Genomic DNA, 24513 nt, shown 5'->3' with positions numbered 1-24513 from the left:
ATAATAATTGTCTGGGTCCAGAAAAGAGACTACATTAACTGGAAAACAGGCTAAATTTGGTGAGATCAGCTGTCTCTGTAATTGGATCTTTCTGAGGAAACTTAGAGAACATCAAATATTTAAATTTGCAGAGCTGAAGTAGTACCCCAGACCCAAGGGATCATCTACATCTACCACTAGAACCTTCCTTCTGACAAATTTTATACACTATATTGTAAGAGGCTGGGTGATGCAGAAATATAGGATATGGGGGTGGGCAGAGGCAATTAACCTGTGAACTGAGGCACTCAGTTTTCACTTCAGTTTATCTTGTTTGTTTTCTACTCTGAAATACTAAGATAAAAGATTGTCCTATTCATGTGGTGCTAATTTCAGTAATAATTCTAGATCACCATAATTTGTAAGAAAGTAAAAGTTTATTAGGGCATGGGGAATGAGAGAATGGAGTGTAGATGATAGGATGCTACAGAGAATCTTGTGGGGAGGGATACAGCCATTATGGAAGAGGATCAGCTCCATTTTATAGGAGAGGAACTGAAACAGATCAGTTTAGTAACATGCCCAAGGCCTCACAGTGAGCAGCAGAACAGGGATGCAGAACCTTGGTTGGGCTCTGGAGTCCATGTTTCTGACTACTACAATATAGGCAGTCAAGGAATATTTGTAAATGGGTATTTCTAAATACACACACAGATGGAAACAGAAGGAATTTGTGATTTTTAAGTACTGTGTATCTATTTTCTAATAACGTTTACCTTTCTCAGGTGAATATGTATAAGTTGTTTTGTTTTGTTTTGTTTTCTGTTTTAGAGCTTTTGCCTTGCTCTGAGGAAAGCATAGGTATTCTTAGAAACCATAGACCCTTAATTTCAAGGAAAGACTTTTTCCTTTTGATAGTAAGAATTAATCCTTTTAAACTTTCAGATCTAAGTAACATCCTCTTTTAGCTGATAAAGGAACATGTCAGAAAAAAAACTTGTCTTTAATTTTTCTACATTTTTGGATTAGAATTTGATTTTTATTTTTGGTTTTTAAATGGTTGCCTTTGTTATAAAGAGAGAAAAATTTGGGGGTTAAGGTTGAGCATTCCTATATTAGTCCAGTCAGGCTGCCATAACAAAATACCACAGATGGAGTAGCTTAAACTCAACAGAAATTTAAGTTTTAGAGGCTGAGAAGGCCAAGATCAAGGTTCCTGGTGAAGGTTCTCATGCTGGCTTGCAGGTGGCTGCTTTCTTGCTTTGTGTTCATGTGGTCTTTTTCCTGGGTGCCTGTATGAGTGCAGAGAGCTCGCCCTTTGTTGTTGTCATCTTATAAGAACACCCCCAACCTTAATGTCCTTATTAGACCCCCAACCTTATGTCCTCATTTTACCTTTATCGCCTCCTCACAGGCCCTATTTCTAAATACAGTCAGTCGCATTAAGGGTTGGGCCTTCAACTTAGGAATTTTGGTAGGACAAAGTTCAGTGCAAAGCAGCTGCCATTTTCGAGTTTGAAAGTGTTCAACTAGCAGTCCTAGACTTGTAGTGTATGTTTCTGCCACTTGGTGGTGCTGCAGTATAACAGAAGCAGTGCTGTGTGGCCCTGGTGGGAGTATCACCAATGTCTTAGTTTAAAACCAGATTGTTATTTTTTGTAGGAGTTCATGTTAATATTACAGTTTTCCTTTTAATTTTCACTTGTATTAACCTGTCAGGAAGTGTCCTATCTGAAAGTTTTTAGCTGCCATTAGACTTAGGCTAATGCTTTAAACTTTTTTTTCTTTTAATTTTTTTTTCTTTTAAGTTATGTGTTTCTGTCATGAGTGTTTAAGCTTGTTTTAAGTTGCTAAATAACATTTTAATTTGGTTTATTATAGTTAAGTTAATGTTGTTATTTCATTGTATGTGGCTGTCCAGAGGTGTTTTGTTAAAGCAGAATCTGATCCATCTTATAAGAACTGTTTATGTGATCTGAGCTGAAAGAAACACTGACAAGCAGGTTCCTCAGGGACAAGGTATGAATAATTAATAGAAAGCTTAGTGCCATCTTTTTTTTTTTTTTTTAGTTTATTTATTTATTTATTTATTTATTTACTTACTTACTTACTTACTTATATAATCTCTACAGCCGACATGAGGTTTGAACTCATGACCCTGAAATCAAGAGTCATGGGCTCCTCTGACTGAGCCAGCCAGGTGTCCCAACCTTAGTGCCATCTTGATTAGAAATTTCCTGTCTTTAACCTTTTGGTTCACCTTTGTTAATTGGGTTCTGTTACCTTTTTTTTTAAATTTTTTTAATTTATTTTTTTTGAGAGAGAGAGACAGACAGACAGGGTGTGAGTGGGGCATGGCAGAGAGAGAGACACAGAATCTGAAGCAGGTTCTAGGCTCTGGGCTGTCAGCACAGAGCCTGACATGGAGCTCGAATCCAAGAACCGTGAGATCATGACCCGAGCCGAAGTTGGATGCTTAACCCGCTGAGCCACCCAGGCGCCCCAAGTTCTGATTACTTTTATTCAGTGAAGTAGATTTAGGACAAGGATGGGAAAATGTTTTCTAGAGATTGTTGAAAGGATGTGTTAGGATAACTTCAGTATATTTTCATTGTTAATTGTGGTGAAATACCAGTTGTTGAATAAGCAAGTGATTCCTGTGTTTTCAGGATTTCATTTTGTTGCTTACTATTTAGCAAAACAGTATATTTTATTGTAATGAAGCTGACTTTAATATGCATTTACATAACTTAACCTTGATAGAATTTGTACAGAGGAACAATTGGTTGGTTTATTCTACTTCTTCCTATAGGTTTATAAAATATATTAGATAATAGGGAGAGGATTTCATTGTGCTGGTGCTCTTTGGGCAGCACATTTTTTAATCTTACTTAGGGATTTTTATCTGATACCATTTGAGAAGTTAATGCTATTCTCTGTGCCAGGAAAATTAACTATGTACTATAATACAGGAATGGATTTGATCCATAGAAGATGTGGTATCAAAATTTTTGTCTTTGATGTCTGTGTATGTGAGTGAGCTATTAAAAGCTTTTCCTGGTAAATATGATGAGAATGGATACCTAACTTTATTTTTTATTTTGAGAGAGAGAGAGTGTGTGTGTGTGAGTGGGGAGGGGCAGAGAGAGGTAGAGAGAGAATATCTATCCCACCTGGGGCTCCAACTCCTGAACCGAGAGATCATGACTTGAGCCGAAATCAAGAGTTTGGTGTTTATTTGACTGAGCCACCCAGGCGCCCCTGGATACCTAACTTTAGAGGCAAGTCAATCTTCATCACTTCTAGAATTGGGAGTTTATATCTGTTACTTTATTATATTTGTTCTAAGTTTGGTTGTACAGGGTTTGAAGCTATGTTTAGCGCTGATGGCTCTTTTCATTTTACCTCATATTGTACCACTTCCTCCCATATGATTCTTCAGCTATAGCCTTTCCCAGCTCTAAACGGAATGCCATTTTCCTATCTGGCAAACTCCTATTCATCTTTCAAGTCCAGCTCAGGTGTATCCAGCGGACTAGAGTGCTGTCCATGACACCTTCTTGAGATAACCACCCTATTTCACAACTCACACCTTACCTTAACCCATGACTGAGTTATGTATTCCTACAGTATCCACCTACCTCTTGGCATGTATATTGTATTACAATTATTTTCTTTTTTAGGCTGAGTTCCTTAAAGAGCAGTGCTTGCTTTATTAATTTCTGAAGTCCGTGTGTAGGATGGTGCCTGTTACTTATTAATAAGCACACAGTACATATTTGAATGCACTAAATGCATTACTATTGAGATAATTACAAGTAGTATAGAGCAAAATAAAGAACAGTAACACAAAGAATATATTTGCCTATTAATATTTTGCCATATTTGATTTATTACATTTGATACATATGTGTGTATGGTTTTTATTATTGCTGAATAATTTGGGAATAAAATGCAGACATAATGCCCCTTAATCCCTAAATACTTATGCATGTAAATTTTTTTTTAAGATAAGTGTACTCTTTTGGCAGTGGGGGGAGAGAGCATGTGTGCACATGTACGCAAACCAGTGAGGGGCAGAGAGAGAGGGAGAGACAATCCCAAGTGACAGCCTGATGGCAAGGCTTGATCTCACAAACCATGAGATCATGACCTGAGTTGAGATCAAGACGCTTAATCAACTGAGCCACCCAGATGCCCCTCTTTCTTTTTTTTTTTCCTTAAAAAAATTTTATGTTTTTAAAATTTTTTTATGTTTTTTGAGAGAGAGAGAGAGAGAGAGAGAGAGAGAGAACACAAGTAGGGGAGGAGCAGAGAGACAGAATCTGAAGCAGGCTCCAGGCTCTGGGCTGTCAGCACAAAGCCCAACACGGGGCTCAAACTCACGAACCATTAGATCATGACCTGAGCTGAAGTAGGGCACTTAACTAACTGAGCCACCCAGGTGCCACTCTTTCTTTTTTTTTAAATACCAAGTATATACATGCACACCCAGTCTGACATTTCCAGAAGTAGGAAATACAAGTAATGTTTCTCCTTTTTCTGTATACCACAGAACATTTTTCAAGTGAGTATATTCACCTTGCTTTTAAGATAAGGAACAAAAGGTTTAGCATACTTAGGAATTTATAGAAGTGAGGTGTCATGGAGGAGCCTAAGTTGGGAGTCATGGACTATACATGCCTGAGAGAAGGAGAGATGTGCCTTTTTTGAGGAATGTAGAAAGATGTACGTCGAACTGACAAGAGAAGGCAGAAAGATGAAAGAAATGAGTAGGAATAGCTCCTCTACACCTGGATCTTGCAAGAGATTCAGCCCTGGCCATGTGTTTTAATATCTTCTGCCCCACTGGTTGGTTAGGAGATGCTGAAACCAGAGGGAAGGACTTACTACAGTGTAAAAGATCCTCAGTGGACTTTAGACACTGAGAATCCAAAACCTTTTTGATTGGGGGGTGAAGTGGAGAAGGACTTAACACATGTTATTTGAAGAAGAACTTTAAGGCTAGAAGAGATGAGTAGTTTTTTTATTTTACACAGAAGCCCAATTTGTTAATCAGAGTAAGTATGGTTTCTTTGGTTGAAGGAAGAGGTGAAGGTTGGATGTAACACCAGTTCCTGAGATGTATGTTCTCCCAGTTCCTCCTCCTCCAGCCCCTGAGGGAAGGCAGTTTTAGAACCATGCGTCTGTCTTTTCACTAGTTTTCAGTTCTTTTGCGTTTGCCCCCCACTCACACACAAAAGAGGTTGTAGCTCTACTTTTGAAATCTGTCTGTAAAAAAAAAAAAAGTTAGTATTAATCACAATTCAATTTTCATGTTTGAAAAATAGTTTTATTTGTATAAGAGTTTTTAAGTCTGTAACTTGGTGTATGTGTAGATTCATATGTGCTGTTAATAAAATCATATGTGGTCCCAGCTTAAGAGTTCTGGACCCAATTACAATGAGTGCATGTGGTGGTGGAGGTGGGGGTGGCTGTTGTTCTCACACCAACAAGCAATTGACAGACACTGGCTGCGTGTCCTATAATTCAGCTCAATTCTGAGTTTGTCTACCTGGATAGAATCAAATCCCACAGGTTAAGGGACTCCTACAAGACTGCCCTTCACTTCAGATGACAGTCATAAGTCCAGGTTGTCATCTGTATTTCTGACCTAGATTGGAGGTTCCAGCGGCCCCCCTCCTTGGGTTCAGTTAATTGCTAGAATAGCTCTTAGAACTGAGAAAAACTGGTTTATTTAAAAGGATATATAACTCAAGAACAGCCAGATGGAAGAGATGTAGAGGGCAAAGTATGGAAAAAGGGTGCTCTCTCCTACTGCACCACTGTTCCCAAATCTCCCATGTTCATTAACCCAGAAGTCACCGTCCAGTTCCCCACCCCTCGGCCTTTTGGGTTTGTATAGAGGTGTCTTTGTGTAGGCAGTCTTGATTAAATCACTGGCTGTTGGCTTTTTGAGCTCAATCTCTAGCCTTTCTCTCCTTCCTGGTGATGGGAGGAGGGTGGGGGTTGAGGGTGGGACTGAAAGTTCCAGTCCTCTGAACTTGGTTGGTTCTCCTGGCAGTCAGCCCCCATCTTTAGGTAGGGGCCAAAAGTTACCTCATTAACATAACAGAAGACATCCTTGTGGCTTTCATGCTTAGGAAATTTTGAGGGTTTTAGGAGGTTTGTACCAGAAAGGTGATGAAAACCAAATAATATATTTTTCTTATTGTAAACCGCAGTATCACACATCTTCCTTCATTGAATAGGTGAAGAACTTAGGCTCAGATATATTAAAGGGGTTTATCCATAGTTGAACAGTTCAATAGAGGCAGAACTAGAACCCTAGAGCATTCTGACTTCTTGCCTAGTGTTTTCATGCCTTTACTTGCCTGGATATTTCTGAGTTTTTGCCTTTGAAGTAAATTTTAACAAACTGGAGGTCTAACAGCAGCAATTGAAAATCATCATCCAAATTTATTTCCAGGTCTTTGAAGAAACTGGTTTTGATATCAAAGATTATATTTGTAAGGATGATTACATTGAACTTCGAATCAATGACCAGCTTGCTCGTTTGTACATCATTCCAGGAATTCCAAAAGACACAAAATTTAACCCAAAAACCAGAAGAGAAATTCGGGTATGTAACTGAAAGAATTTTCAAGTTGCTAGACGGTATTTAAGTTGCAATTCAGTGAAGTAGGAAATTGCTTTTAGAAACTCCTTGATGATAATTCAATGAATTCTTTTCTTCTGTCTCAGAACATTGAGTGGTTCTCCATTGAGAAATTGCCCTGTCATAGAAATGATATGACTCCAAAATCCAAACTTGGTTTGGCACCTAACAAATTCTTTATGGCCATTCCCTTTATCAGGTATGTCCTTGTTTATCAAAATACTAAAGTAATCTTCATAATTCTGATAGCTTCTTTACGTAGCCCAGTTCTAAAAGTGAATTCTTAATGTTTCCATAGGCCATTAAGGGACTGGCTTTCCCGGAGATTTGGAGATTCCTCAGACAGTGACAATGGATTTTCCTCTGTGGGTAGCACACCAGCTAAACCCACTGTGGAAAAATTGAGGTAAAGAAATACATTCATAGGATTCCTACCTCCTGATAGTTTTTTTTTCTTAATTTTTATTTATTTTTTGAGAGGAGAGAGAGAGAAACAGAGCACGAGTGGGGGAGGGGTAGAGAGAGAGAGAGGAAGACACAGAATCTGAAACAGGCTCCAGGCTCCAAGCTGTCAGCACAGAGCCTGACATGGGGCTCAAACTCACAGACTGTAAGATCATGACCTGAGCCAAAGTCAGACACTTAACCAACTGAGCCACCAAGGTGCCCCTACCTTCTGATAGTGTTTAACACTAACGTATTACTTCCAAAGTTTCTAGAGGTGTTGAATTCTTTTCTGTAGGTACTATTTTGTTACTAGTCTCATAGATAATAGAAATTTTTTTTATAAAGGGTTTTTAATGAGGTGAAAAAGGTTAATTGGAGTTGGAAAGGAGCTTCAGGCTCATTTTAAAATAGTATACACAAGAGGGTACCACCTTTTTAGATGGATAGAACATGAGGAAAAAAAATCTGTGTGTTTATAGTTACTTCTCTCTTCTTATATCCTACTTTAAGAGGAAGTTGAATCTGAAAGTGGTTGAATGGAAGATATGTTGAGGTTTGTTTTTGTGTAGGGAGATGAGTGCAGATGAGTAATTTGTTCAGAAAGATAGAACTGTGAAGACGTGGGGTGGCTTCTCTTCTTTCCAACATAGACTGTTGTACTGCAAAAAGTGACTGTTATGTGGACAGGAACCACAAAGAACATTTTCTTGGTTGGAGCTTAATTGTATCCAAATCAAAATTACAGAGTAGGCTGAGTAAGGAATTTTGTTAAATAAGCATGTATGTTTGTAATAAGCTTGCTAGAACTTTGTTAGGTTCAGAGAGAGTTGCATTTTACATTTTCTTTAATTTAATGTTCTGTTTTCATCCCAGGGCTTCAAAAATTAAACAGGAGTAACCACATTTATAGTCAATATTTTTAAATACATAGGGAATATTCCATTTTAGCTGGGTTTTATGAGGACAGGAGTTTGGACTAAATGCCCTGAGAATCATTTCTGCCTTTCAGAACCTATGGTTATAATCACCACATTATATACTACTAAAGTAAAACACTGTAGAAAAAGTAGACAGGAGTGTAGGCAAAATTAAAAAGAGACAAACATGCAGCTAAAAAGTTATGAAATAGTGACACTGTTTGGAAAAAAAATTGTATGCTTATTCATGTTTGGGTCCACCATAATGTGTGATAGGCCTCCCCTATCTTCTAGTCCTAAGCTTTGTGGTCCTGGAAGGTGGAATAAGGACATAATAAAGCAGCTTTAACCAAATTTCAAGTTTCTTAGGCGGGGACAGTGTGTTTTTAGCATATAGACTAATGTCTTTGGTGATGTGTTAGAGGAAATACCTGAATTTTGTCTCAAGAAAGTAGGGATGCTGCAATTTTATTAGAATTAAAATAAATTTTTTTTAATGTTTATTTATTTTTGAGAGAGAGAGAGAGACAGAGTGTGAGCCGGGGAGGGGCAGAGAGAGAGGGAGACATAGAATCTTAGGCACGCTCCAGGCTCTGAGCTGTCAGCAGAGTCCCAATGAAGGGCTCGAACCCACAAACTGTGAGATTATGACCTGAGCCGAAGTCAGACACTTAACCCACTGAGCCACCCAGGCGCGCCTATTATAATTTTTTAATGGGAAAGGAGAAGAACTCTCAAGTATTCAGAAGCAATCACTGTAATGCAGTTCTTTGGATCAGTGACTCTGGACTGTATTATACATGTAAATGGTACTGTAGAATATTGGTTTTTTTATTTTTTATTATGGACCAGTGCATGAGTACAACCTTTTACAATCAAATTCTTTCATATAAGAATTTGAGACCAGACCTTTAATTTGCTCATCTATTGTCTTCAGCTCCTTAATTTTTTTTGCCCTAGAATATAGCTTAAATTTTCAGTTCCTCTTCTACTTCAAATTCCATACTTTAAACATCCTGGTGAGAATGTGAGTTACCTGTCCTATTAAGAAGGAATATCCACTTACATTTGTTAGTTTCAACTAAATTTGGAATTATTTTCTTGAGATTTTTAAAGGTATGATCAGTTATAGGGGGAGGTAATGTGGTTAATTTAGAAAAGTTTGGGATTAAAAATAATACTTAGTTCATTCAAAAAGTAGTGAACACCAGGCCTTCACTGACTGTGTCCTTACGTAAGGTATATCCCAGTGCAGGGAGATGATAAATAAGAAGGTAAAGTTTGTAATCTGGTGTTAGAAGAACTTTAAGTGAAAATTTTCTGATCTGAATTTTATTTTTTAAATCTTGGTATAGTCGAACCAAATTCCGCCACAGTCAGCAGTTATTTCCTGAAGGTTCTCCTGGTGACCAGTGGGTGAAACACAGGCAACCACTGCAGCAAAAGCCATATAATAATCATTCTGAAATGTCTGACCTTTTAAAAGCAAAGGTGAGTGATAATACATTTAAAGATTTTTCTAACTTTAGATTTGATTTTGAAATGTATCTGAATTGAAGAACTGCAGATTAACAGTTAAAGAGCTCTGAATTGTTGATCAACGATTGCTGCATTCCTGACTTGTGATTTGAAGCACGGCTGAGTCTTCTTAACCTTTACAGTTTTGCTGTAAATCCAGTGTAGTAAGTAATCAGAATTAACATCTGACTTTGGTATATATGCAACCAGTGAAAGGTTTATTGTTGTATTGAATTTAGTGCATGATTATACCACACTTTATTTATCCATTCTACTCTTAATAGACATTTTGGATGTTACCTGTTTCAGGCTTTTATAGACAATACTACTATGAATATTTCTGTACATATCTTTGGATGAGCATACACCGTTCTTTTGTGTATAGGTAACAAACAGAATTTTTGGATTCCTGGATATACCTGTGTTCTTCAGTATATGCTGCAAACAATATTCTCAAGTAATTTTATATCCCCAACAAAATATATGAGAGCTTGAGTTGTTCCACATTCTTACTAATTCTTGGTATTATCTGCCTTTATCATTTGAGCTACTCTTGTTTATTTTTATTCTTTTAAAAAATATTCTGGGTTCATCAAAATTACAAACTTTTTGCATTGAAAAGTACAATTAAAAGTGGTTATAGTGTTAAACTTTATGTATATAGTACCACGCTAAAAAAACAGATACCCGGAAGAGCAAGATAAAATTGAATTAAAAGTGTGTGGTAATACGAGTTTCTGAAAGCCTATTTCCTTACCATCCTTTTTTTTTTTTTTTTTTTAATTTTAGTTTTTATTTTTATTGGGAGTATAGTTGACAATGTTACACTAGTTTCAGGTGTACAACATAGTGATTCAACATCTCTGTATGTTATGCTATGCTTACCACAAGTATAGCTACCATTTGTCACCATACAGCCACCATACAGCTCCATTACAATGTGATTGGTTATATTCCCTATGCTTTGCCTTTTATTCTTGTGACTTACTCCATAACTGGAAGCCTGTATCTCCCACTCCCCTTCACCCATTTTGCCCAGCCCCCTACCTCTCTTCCCTCTGGCAACCATCAGTTTGTTCTCTGTTCCTTATCATTCTTGAAGTTAGCTTACTGTTTTCAAGCTATTTTAGGAACTGCTTAATTTTTTCTGTAGGTATTAGATAGGATATAAATAAATGTATTTTGGTATATTTTAAAATGTAAAATATTTTATTCACACTGTTTTAGTCAGTTCTCTTAACTGTCCTTTCAAAACCTCTAAGGGCAAATTAATGTTTAAAAACTATTTTGGGGGGCACCTGGGTGGCTCATTCTGTTAAGCATCCAACTTCAGCTCATGATCTCAAGGTTCGTGGGTTCGAGCCCTGCGTTGGGCTCTGTGCTGACAGCTAGCTTTGGGTTTCGTGTCTCCATCTCTCTCTGCCCTTCTCTTGCTCATGTGTGCTCTTTCTCAAAAATAAACATTTAAAAAATTTTAAAAACTTAATTTTAAGTTAAACTTAGATATTTTTTTGGTAAGAAAATTAACTCATGTTAAAGCACTACAATTGCAAGATGTCATCTACTGAATGTTTAGGCTTTGGGTCTAAATTTAGGGATAATGGCCTAAACGTTAAGAATACTGGTCTTGGGGCACCTGGGTGGCTCAGTTGCGTCTGACTCTTAGTTTCGGCTTAGGTCATGATCTCATGGTTTGTGGGTTTGAGCCCTGTGTCAGGCTCCATGTGGAAGTGCGAAGTCTGCTTGAGATTCTCTCTTTCCCTCTCTCTGTCCCATGGGTGTATGTGTTCTCTCTCTAAATAGATAAATGAATGAATTTTTAAAAATTCTCTCTTTCTTTCCCTCTCTCTTCTTCTGCTTCTGCCTTACTTCCATGGACTCTCTCTCTCTAAAAAAGAAAAAAAATACCCCGCTCCCATTTTTTTTTTTTAACTCAGGCATTGTAAACAAAATCTGTAGATAGAAATGGGATAAGGCAAGATTGCTAGGGACCTTGTATTTGCCATTTCATACCTTTAGAGGAGTCTTGGCTTTGTGAAGCACTGTCTTGTATAAGAAAATATTGATATGGTATGGTTCCCCAGTGTTTTAGGAAAATTTTGGGGGAGGACTTTGATAAATTCCTAATCAACCAGCTAAAAAAAAATCTTTATTTTGAGCTTTTTTTTTTTTCTAGCGCAGGGCTCAGTCTCACATTTGTGAGATCATGACCTGAGCTGAAATCAGGAGTCTGATACTTAACCAACTGAGCTACCCAGGCACGCCACCAATCTTTATTTTGTATAAAAGAGATTATTAGTTTAAAAATGCTTTTTTGTTTATTAATAATTTAAAGCAGATTTTAGGTAATAGTTGATCACGTCTGCTACATATTTCTTGTCCTGAGAACTGTGGCCAGTGTACCTTAGCATTCCCCTCACAGAGAGGTGTTTTTTATTTTTTGTTTTTTTTTTAAGGCAGAGATTGTCAGATTGGATTTAAATGTTTATTTCTGAGAGCGAGCCTGTGCGGGGGAGGGGCAGAGAAAGAGAGGGACAGAGGATCTAAAGCAGGCTCTGTGCCGACAGCAGTGATCCCGATGCAGAACTCAAACCCATGAACTGTGAGATCATGACCTGAGCTGAAGTCTGACACTCAACCAAGCCACGCAGGCATTCCTAGAGAGGCTTCTTTGACCGTTGCTTAAGGTTTTCAGACTTGTTCCTCTCCCCGCTCCCATTCTTTTTTTAACTCATGCATTGTAAACAAAATCTGTAGATAGAAATGGGATATGGCAAGATTGTTAGGGACCTTGTATTTGCCATTTCATACCTTTAGAGGAATCTTGGCTTTGTGAAGCACTGTCTCCTATAAGAAAATATTGATATGGTATGGTTCCCCAGTGTTTTAGGAAAATTTTGGGGGAGGACTTTGCTAAACTCTTAATCAACCAGCTAATTTTATATATATATATATATATATATATACATTTTTTTCCCACATATTCTTGGCGTTATATTCTTTTGTCTTATTACATTATACTGTAGATTTATATTTTATTTCTTCTTATTGGAAAAACAGAATCAAAGTATCAGGGGAAATGGCAGAAAACAGTATCAGGACTCACCTAATCAAAAGAAAAGAACAAATGGGGTCCACAGCCAGCCAGCCAAGCAGCAGAATCCCTTGATGGTAAGACTTATAGTTCTAATGCTAAGAAGGCAGTTCACCCTTTTTAGGAGGGGAGCAAGGGCATTGTCCAGGCACGTTGAATTAATATATTGACAGATTTTTGTGGGGTGAAATTGTGCATTATTTGCTCACTTAAAATATCTGGCTACTCTCAGTTACAGGTTTCTAACATTCAGTTGCACGTCTAATTTTTTATGTTGGTATTTAAATATTATTAGTACTATGAAAACAATGCATAGTCAACCCTGCTTTCTAGAAAGAGCAAGTCCTCATCTATTTTTCTGTCTGTATTTTTCTAAATAGAGCCTGTATTTTAATAAAGTTAATAGTTAAGAAGAATATCACTGTTTTTTTTTAAGTTGATAGAATTTAGAAAATTAAAAATAAAATGTAGCTGGTGCCATAGCCTTTAGACTAGGGCTAAAGACAAATAACTGACCATTTTGCTCCAGAAAGTAATTCATAATTAATGGGTCTCCTTGCTTATCCTTTCTGCAAGTCCTGGTATTTGTCTGTTGAATTTTCTTATAGTTTCATCTACTTTTCTTTTTTTAGTAAGTGGGTGAAAATAGTAGTTTTAAGGTTTTAGCAAAAAGTTTTTTACCTGAGTTCCTAGGTGCTGTTTACCTAACTTGTTTTGATTTCACAGGCAAAGACATGTTAAAGATCAGTTTACTTTTAGACTACTTGCCTTTTACTCTTATACTTTTTTCCTGTCTGATTGACACAGATGAAAAGAGAGCCATTTGTATATTGTTGAGTGTGCTGACAACACTTAAAAATAACCAGTTGGTATAACCTTCTAGAGAGTAGTCTGATTGTATGGCAAGGCGGAAGAGGTTCTTAAAGTGTTTCCCTAGAAGAAAATTTTAAAGAATGTTCATCCCATTTCTCTTTTTAATAATAAAAACTTGGAAATAGTCTATCCAAGAATATAATAATAAATGTAAATCCTAGAGCTCTGTAGTTGTTAAAGATAATGGTGTGGATTTCTATTTATTCAAAAAAGAATACATTCAGAGTATATTACATTTTAAAAGTAGGTTATAGAGTAGTCTTATTACTGAATAATTCCACTTAATTCGTAGTAATTATACATGGATTCACAGTATCTTCATAGAGAAAAAGCTAGAAAAATACACTGAAATGTTAAGAGTAATTCTCAGGGTTCAGAAAATTAATGAATAATTTTCTTTTTCCTGGTGTTTTTAAATTTTACATGTTATCAACTAAAAAAAGTTTTAGGCTTAAAATAAATAAAAATACAAGTACGAGACTAGGGATGGTGATTATATTCCTGGTTTAATTTTCTTCCTGATAAATTTGATAATACACCTCCTCATTTATATTAAGTGAAATGACTACGGAGGGTATGTTGTGTTTGTGTTTTTCTTAATAGAAATGTGAAAAAAAACTTCATCCACGAAAACTTCAGGATAATTTCGAAACAGGCAAGTCATTTTCTTTTTAAAATCTCTGGTGGGATTTGGTTTGGTTTTGACCTAACCTTGATTTTAGTCAAGAGTTAATGGACTATGATAGATGAATAGGAAGAATTGCACATGATCTGTAGAGAGTTCAAGTATGTGGTCACATTCTCTAAACAGGAAACTGACTAAACTGAACTTATTTAAATGATCAAGATGAAACGATTTTCCCTTTCAGTGTGCTATTTTTGTGTGTGAATGTCAAACTGTGCTATCCATGAATATTGTAAGTATCCATGAATATTGTAAATATTGTAATATTTACTTACAATACTAGGGGGATAGAACCTAGTATTGTAGAAGTGAGGAGACTTCATTCTCATATATGTTAAGAGGAGCACTTATTTCGGAAGGAGAATATTTCCCACTTTTAGGAGGTAATGAGCAACTTTAAGGTGGTACCTGTGGATAGCATTTATTAAAGTAACATTTGCAACGTCTCGATTCTCAGTTGTAAAGAGTAGGTGTGTGATCTGATTTGGAAAGTAATGTTGATGAATGTAGAAAGCTGTTTGGTAATACTGATTTAATAGATTTGAAAGTGCAGTAGACTGTTTTTTGTTTTTGTTTTTGAGAGAGAGCATGCACATGTGAGTGAGCGGGGGATAGATAGAGGGAGAGAGAGAATCCCAAGCAGGCTCTGTGCTCAGTGCAGAGAGAGCCTGACATGGGGCTCGAGATCATGACCTGAGCTGAAATCAAGAGTTGGATGTTTAACCAACTGAGCCACCCAGGCAAGCTCCTCTACACTGTTTTTTCATATATCCTGTTTTGAATTATTTGAAATCTCTGTGCAATAGATGTGCATTTATTTATTATTTTTGAAAGAGAGAGAGCACACAAGCAGGGAGGGGCAGGGAGAGAGAGGGAGACATGGAATCGGAAGCAGGCTCCAGGTTCTGGGCTGTCAGCGCAGAACCCGATGAGGGGCTTGAACCCACAAACTGTGAGATCATGACCTCAGCCAAAACCAAGAGTCGGGACGCTCAACCGAGCTACCCAGGGGCCCCTATTCACCATTTCAATTTAAGGTTTTCATATAGAAAAGTCTAAGAAATAAGAACCATTATAGTCATATTTTTTTGTAATACTGTTTATGATTTGAGCAAGATAAACACTATTTTAAAAGGGATGCTTTAATCCTATTTTGGAAAGTTAAGGTTAACTGTGAAGTAATAGGAACTATCAGTAGTTTGGTATATATAAGTTGTGAGGGTAAAAGTACCCTTAGTAGGATTTTTCTGGCCATGTTGGGTGGTTGGGGACATGATAGACTGATAGTTTAATTGAGGTAAGTTCAGGAGTCAGTTACTTCACAAAATATTTAAAAAGCCTTATGTTCAGGAAGAAGGCATTAAAAGAAGGTATACTCTCATTTCATATACCCAGCTTAATTGGGTATGGTATTGATATATAAAATTTGAGTTGTTTTGAAAATGAAGTATAAAAGGATTTTTGTCTTGGGAAACCTCATTTGAGATTTTCTTAATCTTTCATGGTCAAGTGTCTGTTCTACCTTAAAAAAACAAAAAGTGAAACCCTGATAAGTTGGGAGTTTTCTTGTACCATGATTTTGAAAATTTGGATTTTTCTTTAGGTTAATGTGTTCCCTAAAGATTTGGTAAGCTCTGCTCTGCCTTTAATTTTCTTGAATTGGCCTCTATAAATCTTATATTAACATTTGTAATCTTTACAGTGCTTACATTTTGATCTATGTCAACAGGTTCCTTTTATGGTGGCACAAAAAACAAATATGGGAGGTAGATAAAAGTATGCCCATTATTGAAAGCATGTGAACATTAAGGTCTTAAAAGCTGAGGGGCGCCTGGGTGGCTCAGTCAGTTAAGTGTCTGACTTTGGCTCAGGTCATGATCCTTGTGGTTTGTAGGTGTGAGCCCTGTGTCAGGCTCTGTGCTGACAGCTCAGAGCCTGGAGCCTGCTTGGGATTCTGTGTCTCCCTATCTGCTCCTCCTCTGCTCATGCTCTCTTTTTCTCAAATATAAACAATAACAATAACAACAACAACAAAAAATGAATGCTTTAAAAATAAATAAAAGCTGAGATTCAGATTTTGAATGAATGTGTGCAAATAAACAATAATAGATTAGAAAATCAGCTGAGCCCCAGTTCAGGGAAAGGAAAGTATTTTGATGGTTCTGCTTATGTTAGATTTTGAGTGTGGGGACAAAAATATATACTGTATATGAATTCCTTTATAACAAAAGAAGGGAAGGACAGTATTTGAGTTCTTACTAAGTTACCGAGTGTATTTATTTTTTTAAACAGATGCTGTATGTGACTTGCCTTGCTCCGGTGAAGACCAGTTGCTAGAACATGCTGAGGGACAGTCTGTGGCATGTAATGGTCATTGCAAGTTCCCCTTTTCATCCAGAGCCTTTTTGAGTTTTAAATTTGACCATAATGCTATAATGAAAATCTTGGACCTTTGATAGCAGCAGATGTGTTGTGGAAGTCCCAAGATCAGAGACCTGTTGCATTTGAGTGGGTGTCTCTTTGAGCCTTACCTTTCTCAGGTGTTTTAAAGAAATGCAGGGAGGCAATGATGTTTCTGAAGATATTGTTCTCTGTGCAGAAGAGAGAGTAGAAAGAAACATGAGTTTGCACTGTAAATGCAGTTATAACCTTTTATACAGATGTACCTTTTCAGTGTTTGGCCAACGAATTTAAGTTGCTTTTTATGAGAGCATTTTTTCTGTGTGATTGTGGTTTTTATTTCATGTTCTGGTCAAGAAAATAGTATTTGAATCATCATCATCAGGTAGCCAATATAATGGGAATGCTCCATCTATCCATGACAGTGATTGCAATAAGAGTTTCCTTATATTGACATTTTTAAAAGAAACTTAAAATTCACAAATACTAAATGCAAGAGCTGAAAATGTCACTGAAGTCAAGATTGCAGGTCATCGGCTTTGGTGGCATTTTGCGCATTTCTCTGCTTCTAACCACTTAGGTTCTCTAATCCTCCTCTGCTTGGAGATTTGTTGAAAGGTTATTTTTAGAGCCAGCATCTACTATGTAATGTTCATGTTAAAAACGAACTCTTAGCACTTCATTAAGGGACAAAGTCCTCAGCTTGGAGAGGGACTGAGTTGGTTGGGTGGGGAGTGGACTGGACTTGGCATTGAGAGCCTTGTGTAGTCAGTGATCAGTGAACCTGCTGGGGAGCAGGGAATCCAGGGCCTGGCAACTGCTTTGGTCTTGTCTTCACTGTCCTGCCATCAGTCCTTTAGTATTGTACAATGGTTTTGTTCCTGTGAAAATTTATTTTCTGTTGTAACTGTGTAAATATGAATGGAATACTGACATTATTAAGTTTTACATTGCATCTCGGTATTGATCTCTGGAAACTGATGTATTAGGTTCCAATTTTCAGTAGTAGCAGAAACTGACATGCTTTTATGGGCATGCTGAAGCCTCTGGACGAAGGAGCACGAAGGGAAGGGGCATATGGTTCAGGCAAGTACAAGTAAAGCATTTCAATAGGGGAGGATCAGAACGTGAAGGTAGCATATACAGAACTCATTCCTGGCACTAGATTTTGCTCCTTCAGGATTCTTAAATCTAAATAAGGGTGGCAGTGCCCATTTTAAGAAGGATTTCAGCTCTAATTGAGGACAATCACCAGGGCTTTAAAGGGGTTTAGTGTTTGGGCTGCCTCTGACCTCACTGAAGGTATTTCTTTTGAGGGGTGGTGTGTGAGCATATGTGTGCGTGTGCATCTGTCATGTGGGTTTTAAAAATCTTTTTTTACATGTGGTATCCACAAAATATATCTCTGCTTGTAAATTTTATTATAGAAATCTTTATTCTGTATAGATAGCCTATTTAATAGGGATTCTATATAACCCAGTGGGACTTTCAGAAGAAGTACTATTGTAAGGAATTCACTTGGTATTTCTTTGCTTTAGCTTTTAAATGGCTTGATTTTAAAGGAGAAATTCTATTTATTAATAAAAGTGTCACCCTCTTGGTGCTAAGCAGGAGAATTCACAATTACAGCAGTGTGTTTAAAATTAGGTTTTTCATAATCCTGCATCTTTTAATGTGATAAACTTGTGAATCCTTCTGTGACCTTTTTAAAATGCATTATATGACTGCTTTTGGAAGCTCTTACTGTTCTTTCCAGAAATACAGCTGCTTTGCTTGGGTCTCCTTGAGCCATATTTATAGTTGGTCCCAGCATTCCAGATTTCTGTTAAATTGTTAGGCGAGTAAAAACTTAGTTTGCCTCGCAGGTAAATCATTTTCACTCACTTACTGTCATCTGGAAACCATAAAATTTCAGTGATTGTGTGTGTGTGTGTTGTTGTTGTTAATTTTTTTCTATTTTAGTCAGTTTTTCTGGTGCCTAGAGTTGGGTTTTTCAGCTCTAAATATGAAAGCAAAAGAGATTAGAGTTAGTTACCAGAAGTATGTCCTCTAAAGGTGTGGTGAGCCTTTTTAAGAACCAACAGATTCTCTCTTGTCAATTACAGCAATTTAACAATAGTTAAATGTTATTGCTGTTGTGCTGCTTCATTTAATGCACTGTGGAACAGAATAAGGGTATTGTTGGGATGGGATTTTGGTAACTTGAGGCTTTTAGCTGTGTTGACAGTTTGAGATAAAAAAGACGCGAGTTAAAGTTTATGTGTGTGATATGACTTAACTATGCAGAAAATATATAAGTTGGGTGTACCTGTTTTATGTACATCTGCTATACTTACTCCCTTGAACCTGTGTATTTCTCAGTGTTCAGGTTACCTTGAGAAAGGCCATGCTTAGCACAGAACTGGATTTCTCCTCTGAGAAATTATAGCATGGTTTGAAGGATTCAAGTGATAAAGCAGTGTGCTGAATATGCAATAATTTACTTCTGTGTGCTGCATTTTAAGAAGCTAGATGAGAAGAATAGTTGTGTTGGCTTCATTATGTTTTATGTCTTTGAGAGAAAAATAGGTCTTTGAGTCCACTTTTTAAATGTTCTTATGTTCCAACCTTACATGTTCCAAGGTTCAGTGCACTGTGAATCTTTTTTTTTTTTTTAATTTTGTAGGTGCTTTTATGTATAACTGTAATGATTTGTAGGATGTTAAGTGAAGTTTTTTGTTATCCAAAAGGTGGGGGTATAATTTACATGCTTTCACAAGCTTTTTGTTAAGAAAGAGCAAATGAATGGTTTTAGGATTTCAACCAGTGACACTCTCCTGAGACAGAAATTGAATGAAACCCTTAGCATGGGTAAAATTTGAAGAGGTTTGAAACTTAAGTTGGATTTTCATGTTAATATATAAAAACAAGTCTCCTGTGCTGTCAAAGGATTTGTGGTCACTGCTTGCTGCTTTGAGCTTTGGATATCCTTATTTTTCTATTAAATATCAATTAGTAAGTGCAGATAATGAAGATGTATAGCAAAATACAGCAAAAGTAATTATATGCTGTAAGATTGGGTATTTTGTCTTTTAAGGCTTTAGTAGTTTTGTGTAATGTCAAATAAAAAAATTCAAATCTAAGTGAATGGCATCCTTCCATAGGAATTAAATTTAAATTTTATTACAAAACTCAACATATTATGGTGGTCATTAGAAAAATTCAGGTCTAAGTGCATGTATGCATTAAAAACATTTCATTACCTAATTCCCTTCCCCCCTCCTTTGGTTTCCAACAGGAGTTAACTTGAACAGTCAGGAGCAAAGTCGATATAAAAATTAGACTGCCAAATTACTTTTCTTACTATGATAATATATTGTGGCTTTTTATCTTTATTTTTGTACCAGTACTTCTCTCTGCCTGTTCAGAGATTGTGTTTTGATTGACATCTATTGTGTCTCTGTATTCTCTGAGGCAGTGTTTTCTTTGCATATTAATCATAGTTACAAGGTCAAATTCATTAACATGTTTCTGATTGAAGAAAGGTGTTACTTAGTGATTTTGACTCGGATTATATTCTGGCCTGGGGAAGGGGCTCATATGTATTGTTTTAACTTCAGATTAATGATAAGCAAGACTTATTTTGTCTGAAGATGTCAATATCCTTTTCCTTTAAGTATCTATCTCTGGGTAAACAAGTGTTAGTAAAAGTACAGTTTTGTTAAACCTTGTTTTTGATAGTTGGATAAAGCCTGGCTAGTTCCTCATTTTATGTTCTGTCCTAAGCCTTTAAAGTGCATTTGTATAGTTGCCGAAAACTCTAAAAATGAGATTATGATGGGCTTTCTCAGCAGCTTTTTCTACCTAGAATTGAGTTGCTCTTGAAGTTTATACTCCTGTGTCATAAAGATGGCAGATTGCAAATAGGCAGTAAAGGCTCTTTCCCGTGCTTGCAAAATAGAGTTCTGGATTGCAGTTTCAAGATCCAGTATAGAGAATTATTACAGAACAAAAGTGCTCTGAGGGGAAGATAGCTGTAGTTGTTGGGCAAAGAGTGGAAGGAAGAAATTTTAGAAGATAAATCAAATCTTGAGTGCTGTCTGTTGTATTAGGCTAGAAACATGATCATTGCCTAGGCCAAGCAGTGTCTAATATATATGGCCATTACCAGGTGTTTCCTAGCTCTGGGTAAAGTTATTTTTTTACGGTTGCCAAGCAATCCAGTAAATCTTAAGTAATTTTTCTCACTTCAGAGACCAGTATTTGAGAGTGCAGTCCTTCCTGTGCTGATAATTTACAACTCCAGCTGCACTGAAGTGCTCTACTTTCTTACAGGAATGTGACTCAGCACTGACAGCCACGGTCAGGCATGTGTCATAGTCACTTCATATGGTAGCTATACATTTGTCCTGAATGGTGATCCATTCCTTTCCATCTAGTTTTCTTGTGACAAACCACATTACTATTGAAACAGTAGTCTAGGGGCGCCTGGGTGGCTCAGTCGGTTAAGCGGCCGACTTCGGCTCAGGTCATGATCTCGCGGTCCGTGAGTTCAAGCCCCACGTCGGGCACTGTGCTGACAGCTCAGAGCCTGGAGCCTGCTTCAGATTCTGTGTCTCCCTCTCTCTGACCCTCCCCCGTTCATGCTCTGTCTCTCTCTGTCTCAAAAATAAATAAACATTAAAAAAAAAAAAATTTTGAAACAGTAGTCTAAAGCTAAGGAAAAGAATGAAGCTACCTCTCATACGTGGGAGTGGACTTGGAAGGCTGGCTGCCACCAGCTTAGTTGCTCAGACTTTAAAGTACAAAGAAATGTAAATAAAAAGCTATGGTAAAATATGGAAGTTTTATTTTGAGAGATGTTTATAATTGAATCTTTACTCTGGGTCTCCAGATTAATGAAACCACAGGTAATGAGATTCCATTTGTCTTGTGTCTTCTGTGGTGAGCAGAGGGGATGGTCTAGCTCTAGTAGCAGCGTGAAAGCACAATCTGAAAATAACCGTGACAAGAGTGCTTGCATTAGCTGTGTCATATTGGCCAAGGGTGCTTGGGAGAAAGGGATTGGATGCAGAAATCCGTTGAAGTCAGTTGCCTTGGTTTGTGACTTCGTCCCATATCAGCCCTCCTCTTAGTAGACTTCTTTTATCCAATGGAAGAATAAGGCCCTGAACATATATATATATGTGCTGCTTTTTTTTTGGTGGGAGGGCTCTTGCAGGGGTTTGGGTGTTGTTTTGGTTCTTGGCTTCTATCTGTCGAATGCCATTTGAAGACTGGTTGTTTCTTAATTCTGTTTCTTGGTGTGACTGGCCGGGAAGAGGCCATAAGAGTCTCCACCCCACCCCACCTCTCCTTTTTTATCTCATCCCTTCTATAGAAAAATAGTTTGTGCTACATCCATATGGTGGTAAATCTGCCACAGTGGGAATTACATGCAGTGATCATAATCTTGCTTGCCTTCTACAGATGATCTCACTTGACCCTTGGGCTGTAAGCAGACAGGCAGGCTATGGACACCTGTGCTGTTTTGGGTCTCAATGCATTTAGCTTGTCTATTGGATTTGGGAACAAAGAAAACTTCTGTGTGGTTCTAGGGTAAAATGGGCAGCGTTCTGCTAGTCTTTAGTCTTGAGTGGTCTTTAGTTCACAGTCTTAGGTTGTGGACTTGCGGAGGTAGAATGTAATATTTTAATTTAAGCTGCTTTTAATTTGTTGACTGAGGTTCTAAAACAGTCTATAGCTACTACAGTTGAAACATTTTGGGCACAAATCTACCATTGTTAGTCATTTCTCAAGCTTTAAGAAATTAGTTCTTTGTAAAATACCTTGGCTGAATATTCTTTTGTGATATTTTAAGATCAACTACGGATGACAACAAATGAAAGCAAAGGTTTTCAACAGAATGCAGTTTAGCAAGGTAGTAACTATCCCTCAGTCGTTCGGTTAGGTGTTAATACTTTTTGCAGTGAAGGAGTAGCAGTGGACTTACACTCTTCATGTCCTGTATATATCATGTGCACTGATAGAGAAGCACAAAAGGTGTATCTACGAGAGTTTCTCTGTGCGTTTCACTACTGTCCTAGGGCACTGCTGTCTCTGTTCAATTTAGGTTTGTGTTTGGATGTTGTACGAGTACCGTTTAATTTCAAATATAAGTGTCCAAAGAATGGAGTCTTTAATTTTGCTTATTTGCTCATATTTCACTTCAAAGTTAGGACAGGAGACAACTGATTTTCCATTTTCTTACAAACTTTTTTTCAGTAACAGGGAAGGAAAATAAAACCCTGAACTATTTTGTATATATATATTTGTGTATATTAAATACACACATAGTATATATATATATACACACACATATTTTCTTATGATTGTGTTTGAAATGCATTAGCTTAATACCTTATAAAAAATCGTCTTTGGTAAGTATTGACACAATTCAGATTATAAGTTTTACCTGTTGGCTTTAATGAAAACTTAAAACAATCTTATTTCAGAATAAAATAATCAAATGGAATTGTAGTTCATGGATTAACTAAGGTGAGATATTCTTATATATGAGATTGTCTTTCATCTAATCAAAATAAGGATACGCAGTTTAGTTTGGATGGGAAAGGGGATAAGAATTTTTTTTTTTTTTTAACCCTGCTATTTCCAAAACAAGGGTTTGAAGTGTCTTTTATGCTGTGGAGACTAGGTAATGTTCATGGAAGATGTGTAGTCTTAAAACCGTTTTCTTGGAAGTAGGTTTTAGTGTATACAAGGTGAAGCTATTTATGCTGAGTCATGTTAAATTTTATGTGGGACCTATAAAAGCTGGCAGAAAACAATTGAAGTGGTCTCACTAAATAGGATATTAAGAGAACTGGACTTTAGAATAAATGTGATAACTAGGTTTGTAAATTATTCAGTAATCATTTGTCTTATGTGGAATGATTTAACATTTAATTTTTGCCTTAATTATCACAGCATTTTATTACTTTACCTTCTAGGGCATTTTAATGTTTGGAAAAAGACCTTCAGTAAACCATTGGAGTAATTCTATTTATGGTAGTAATGAAGTTCCTGGTGCTTGATTTGGTTGTCAAACAATTTGAAACACCTGTGGGGTTTACCTCGTTCTACAAATTGAGACCTTTAGAGTGGATTTGTGTTTCTGGATTTATTATATTCTGGCTAAACAGTAGCTTGGTCTCTTTCCCTCTGTGTTAATGAAGGATGAGGACTGATTTTCACTTAATTTGGGTGTGGCTATTATAAATTAAGAATTTCCAATGAGTTTAAATGTTTGCCGGTAAAGTCTACTAGAAATGCCAGCTGCACTCTCCACTGAGAAAATGAACAAAGACCTGTCTTAACAGTTACTCTTTTTTGAAAGCTTTTTGATGTAAATAACATCAGTTTAGAAATTAAAAACCTTTTATCATACAGAATACAATTTGGATGAAGGGAAGTTTCCTTTGTATTTTAAAACATTTTTATGGTTGATTGTTCAAATATTGGCTTTCTGTAAAAATATTATCGTGTTACATTTAGACTGTTTGTAGTGCAATATCAATAAATTTTGCTGCTCCAGCAGTTTTAATTACTACCTTAACCTGGTTTCTGCTACTGTTACTTGTTATATTTTGGTTGTGTCTCTTTGGACCGATAAAAAATGACAAGTATGAGATAAAGACCTGCTTACATGATGAGAAGAAATCTTAAAAGGTAGAATGTGTCTGCAAAAGTGAAAATAAAGAACTGGTATGTATTCTCCATCTCAACAGTTTGGTTATTGCTTTAAAGCAGAATTACAGTTACATACATACAATCCCTTATATTTCTTCTAGAACCAGGCTTTCCAGATAGAATGCTTGACAATCCTTGGATCTTTAGAAAAATCTATTCTTCTCTGCTAGAGACCTCAGCTATATGATAATTTTTATTTAAAATTTTAAGAGGGGGCCCAAGCTTTCATACTGAG

The 24513-nt window shown here is 36.7% G+C and overlaps 1 protein-coding gene across 1 annotated transcript in view; it reads left to right on the top strand.

The window, feature by feature from the left end:
• DCP2 (decapping mRNA 2) overlaps positions 1–21031 on the top strand; it is a 47019-nt gene extending 25988 nt beyond the window's left edge. The window contains exons 5-11 of the mRNA XM_060635195.3: positions 6449–6601; positions 6724–6836; positions 6936–7043; positions 9357–9492; positions 12580–12690; positions 14090–14141; positions 16464–21031. Of these exons, the coding sequence (XP_060491178.1) occupies positions 6449–6601; positions 6724–6836; positions 6936–7043; positions 9357–9492; positions 12580–12690; positions 14090–14141; positions 16464–16627 (837 nt within the window). The 3' untranslated portion in view covers positions 16628–21031. The remainder of the gene's footprint in view (positions 1–6448; positions 6602–6723; positions 6837–6935; positions 7044–9356; positions 9493–12579; positions 12691–14089; positions 14142–16463) is intronic.
• The last annotated feature ends 3482 nt before the right edge of the window (positions 21032–24513 follow it).

Source organism: Panthera onca, chromosome A1 (assembly GCF_046562875.1).
Source record: "Panthera onca isolate mPanOnc1 chromosome A1, mPanOnc1 haplotype 2, whole genome shotgun sequence".
NCBI classification, from domain to species: Eukaryota; Metazoa; Chordata; class Mammalia; order Carnivora; family Felidae; genus Panthera; species Panthera onca.
Note: the sequence above shows the minus strand (reverse complement) of the source record. Positions and strands in the feature narration are given on the sequence as shown.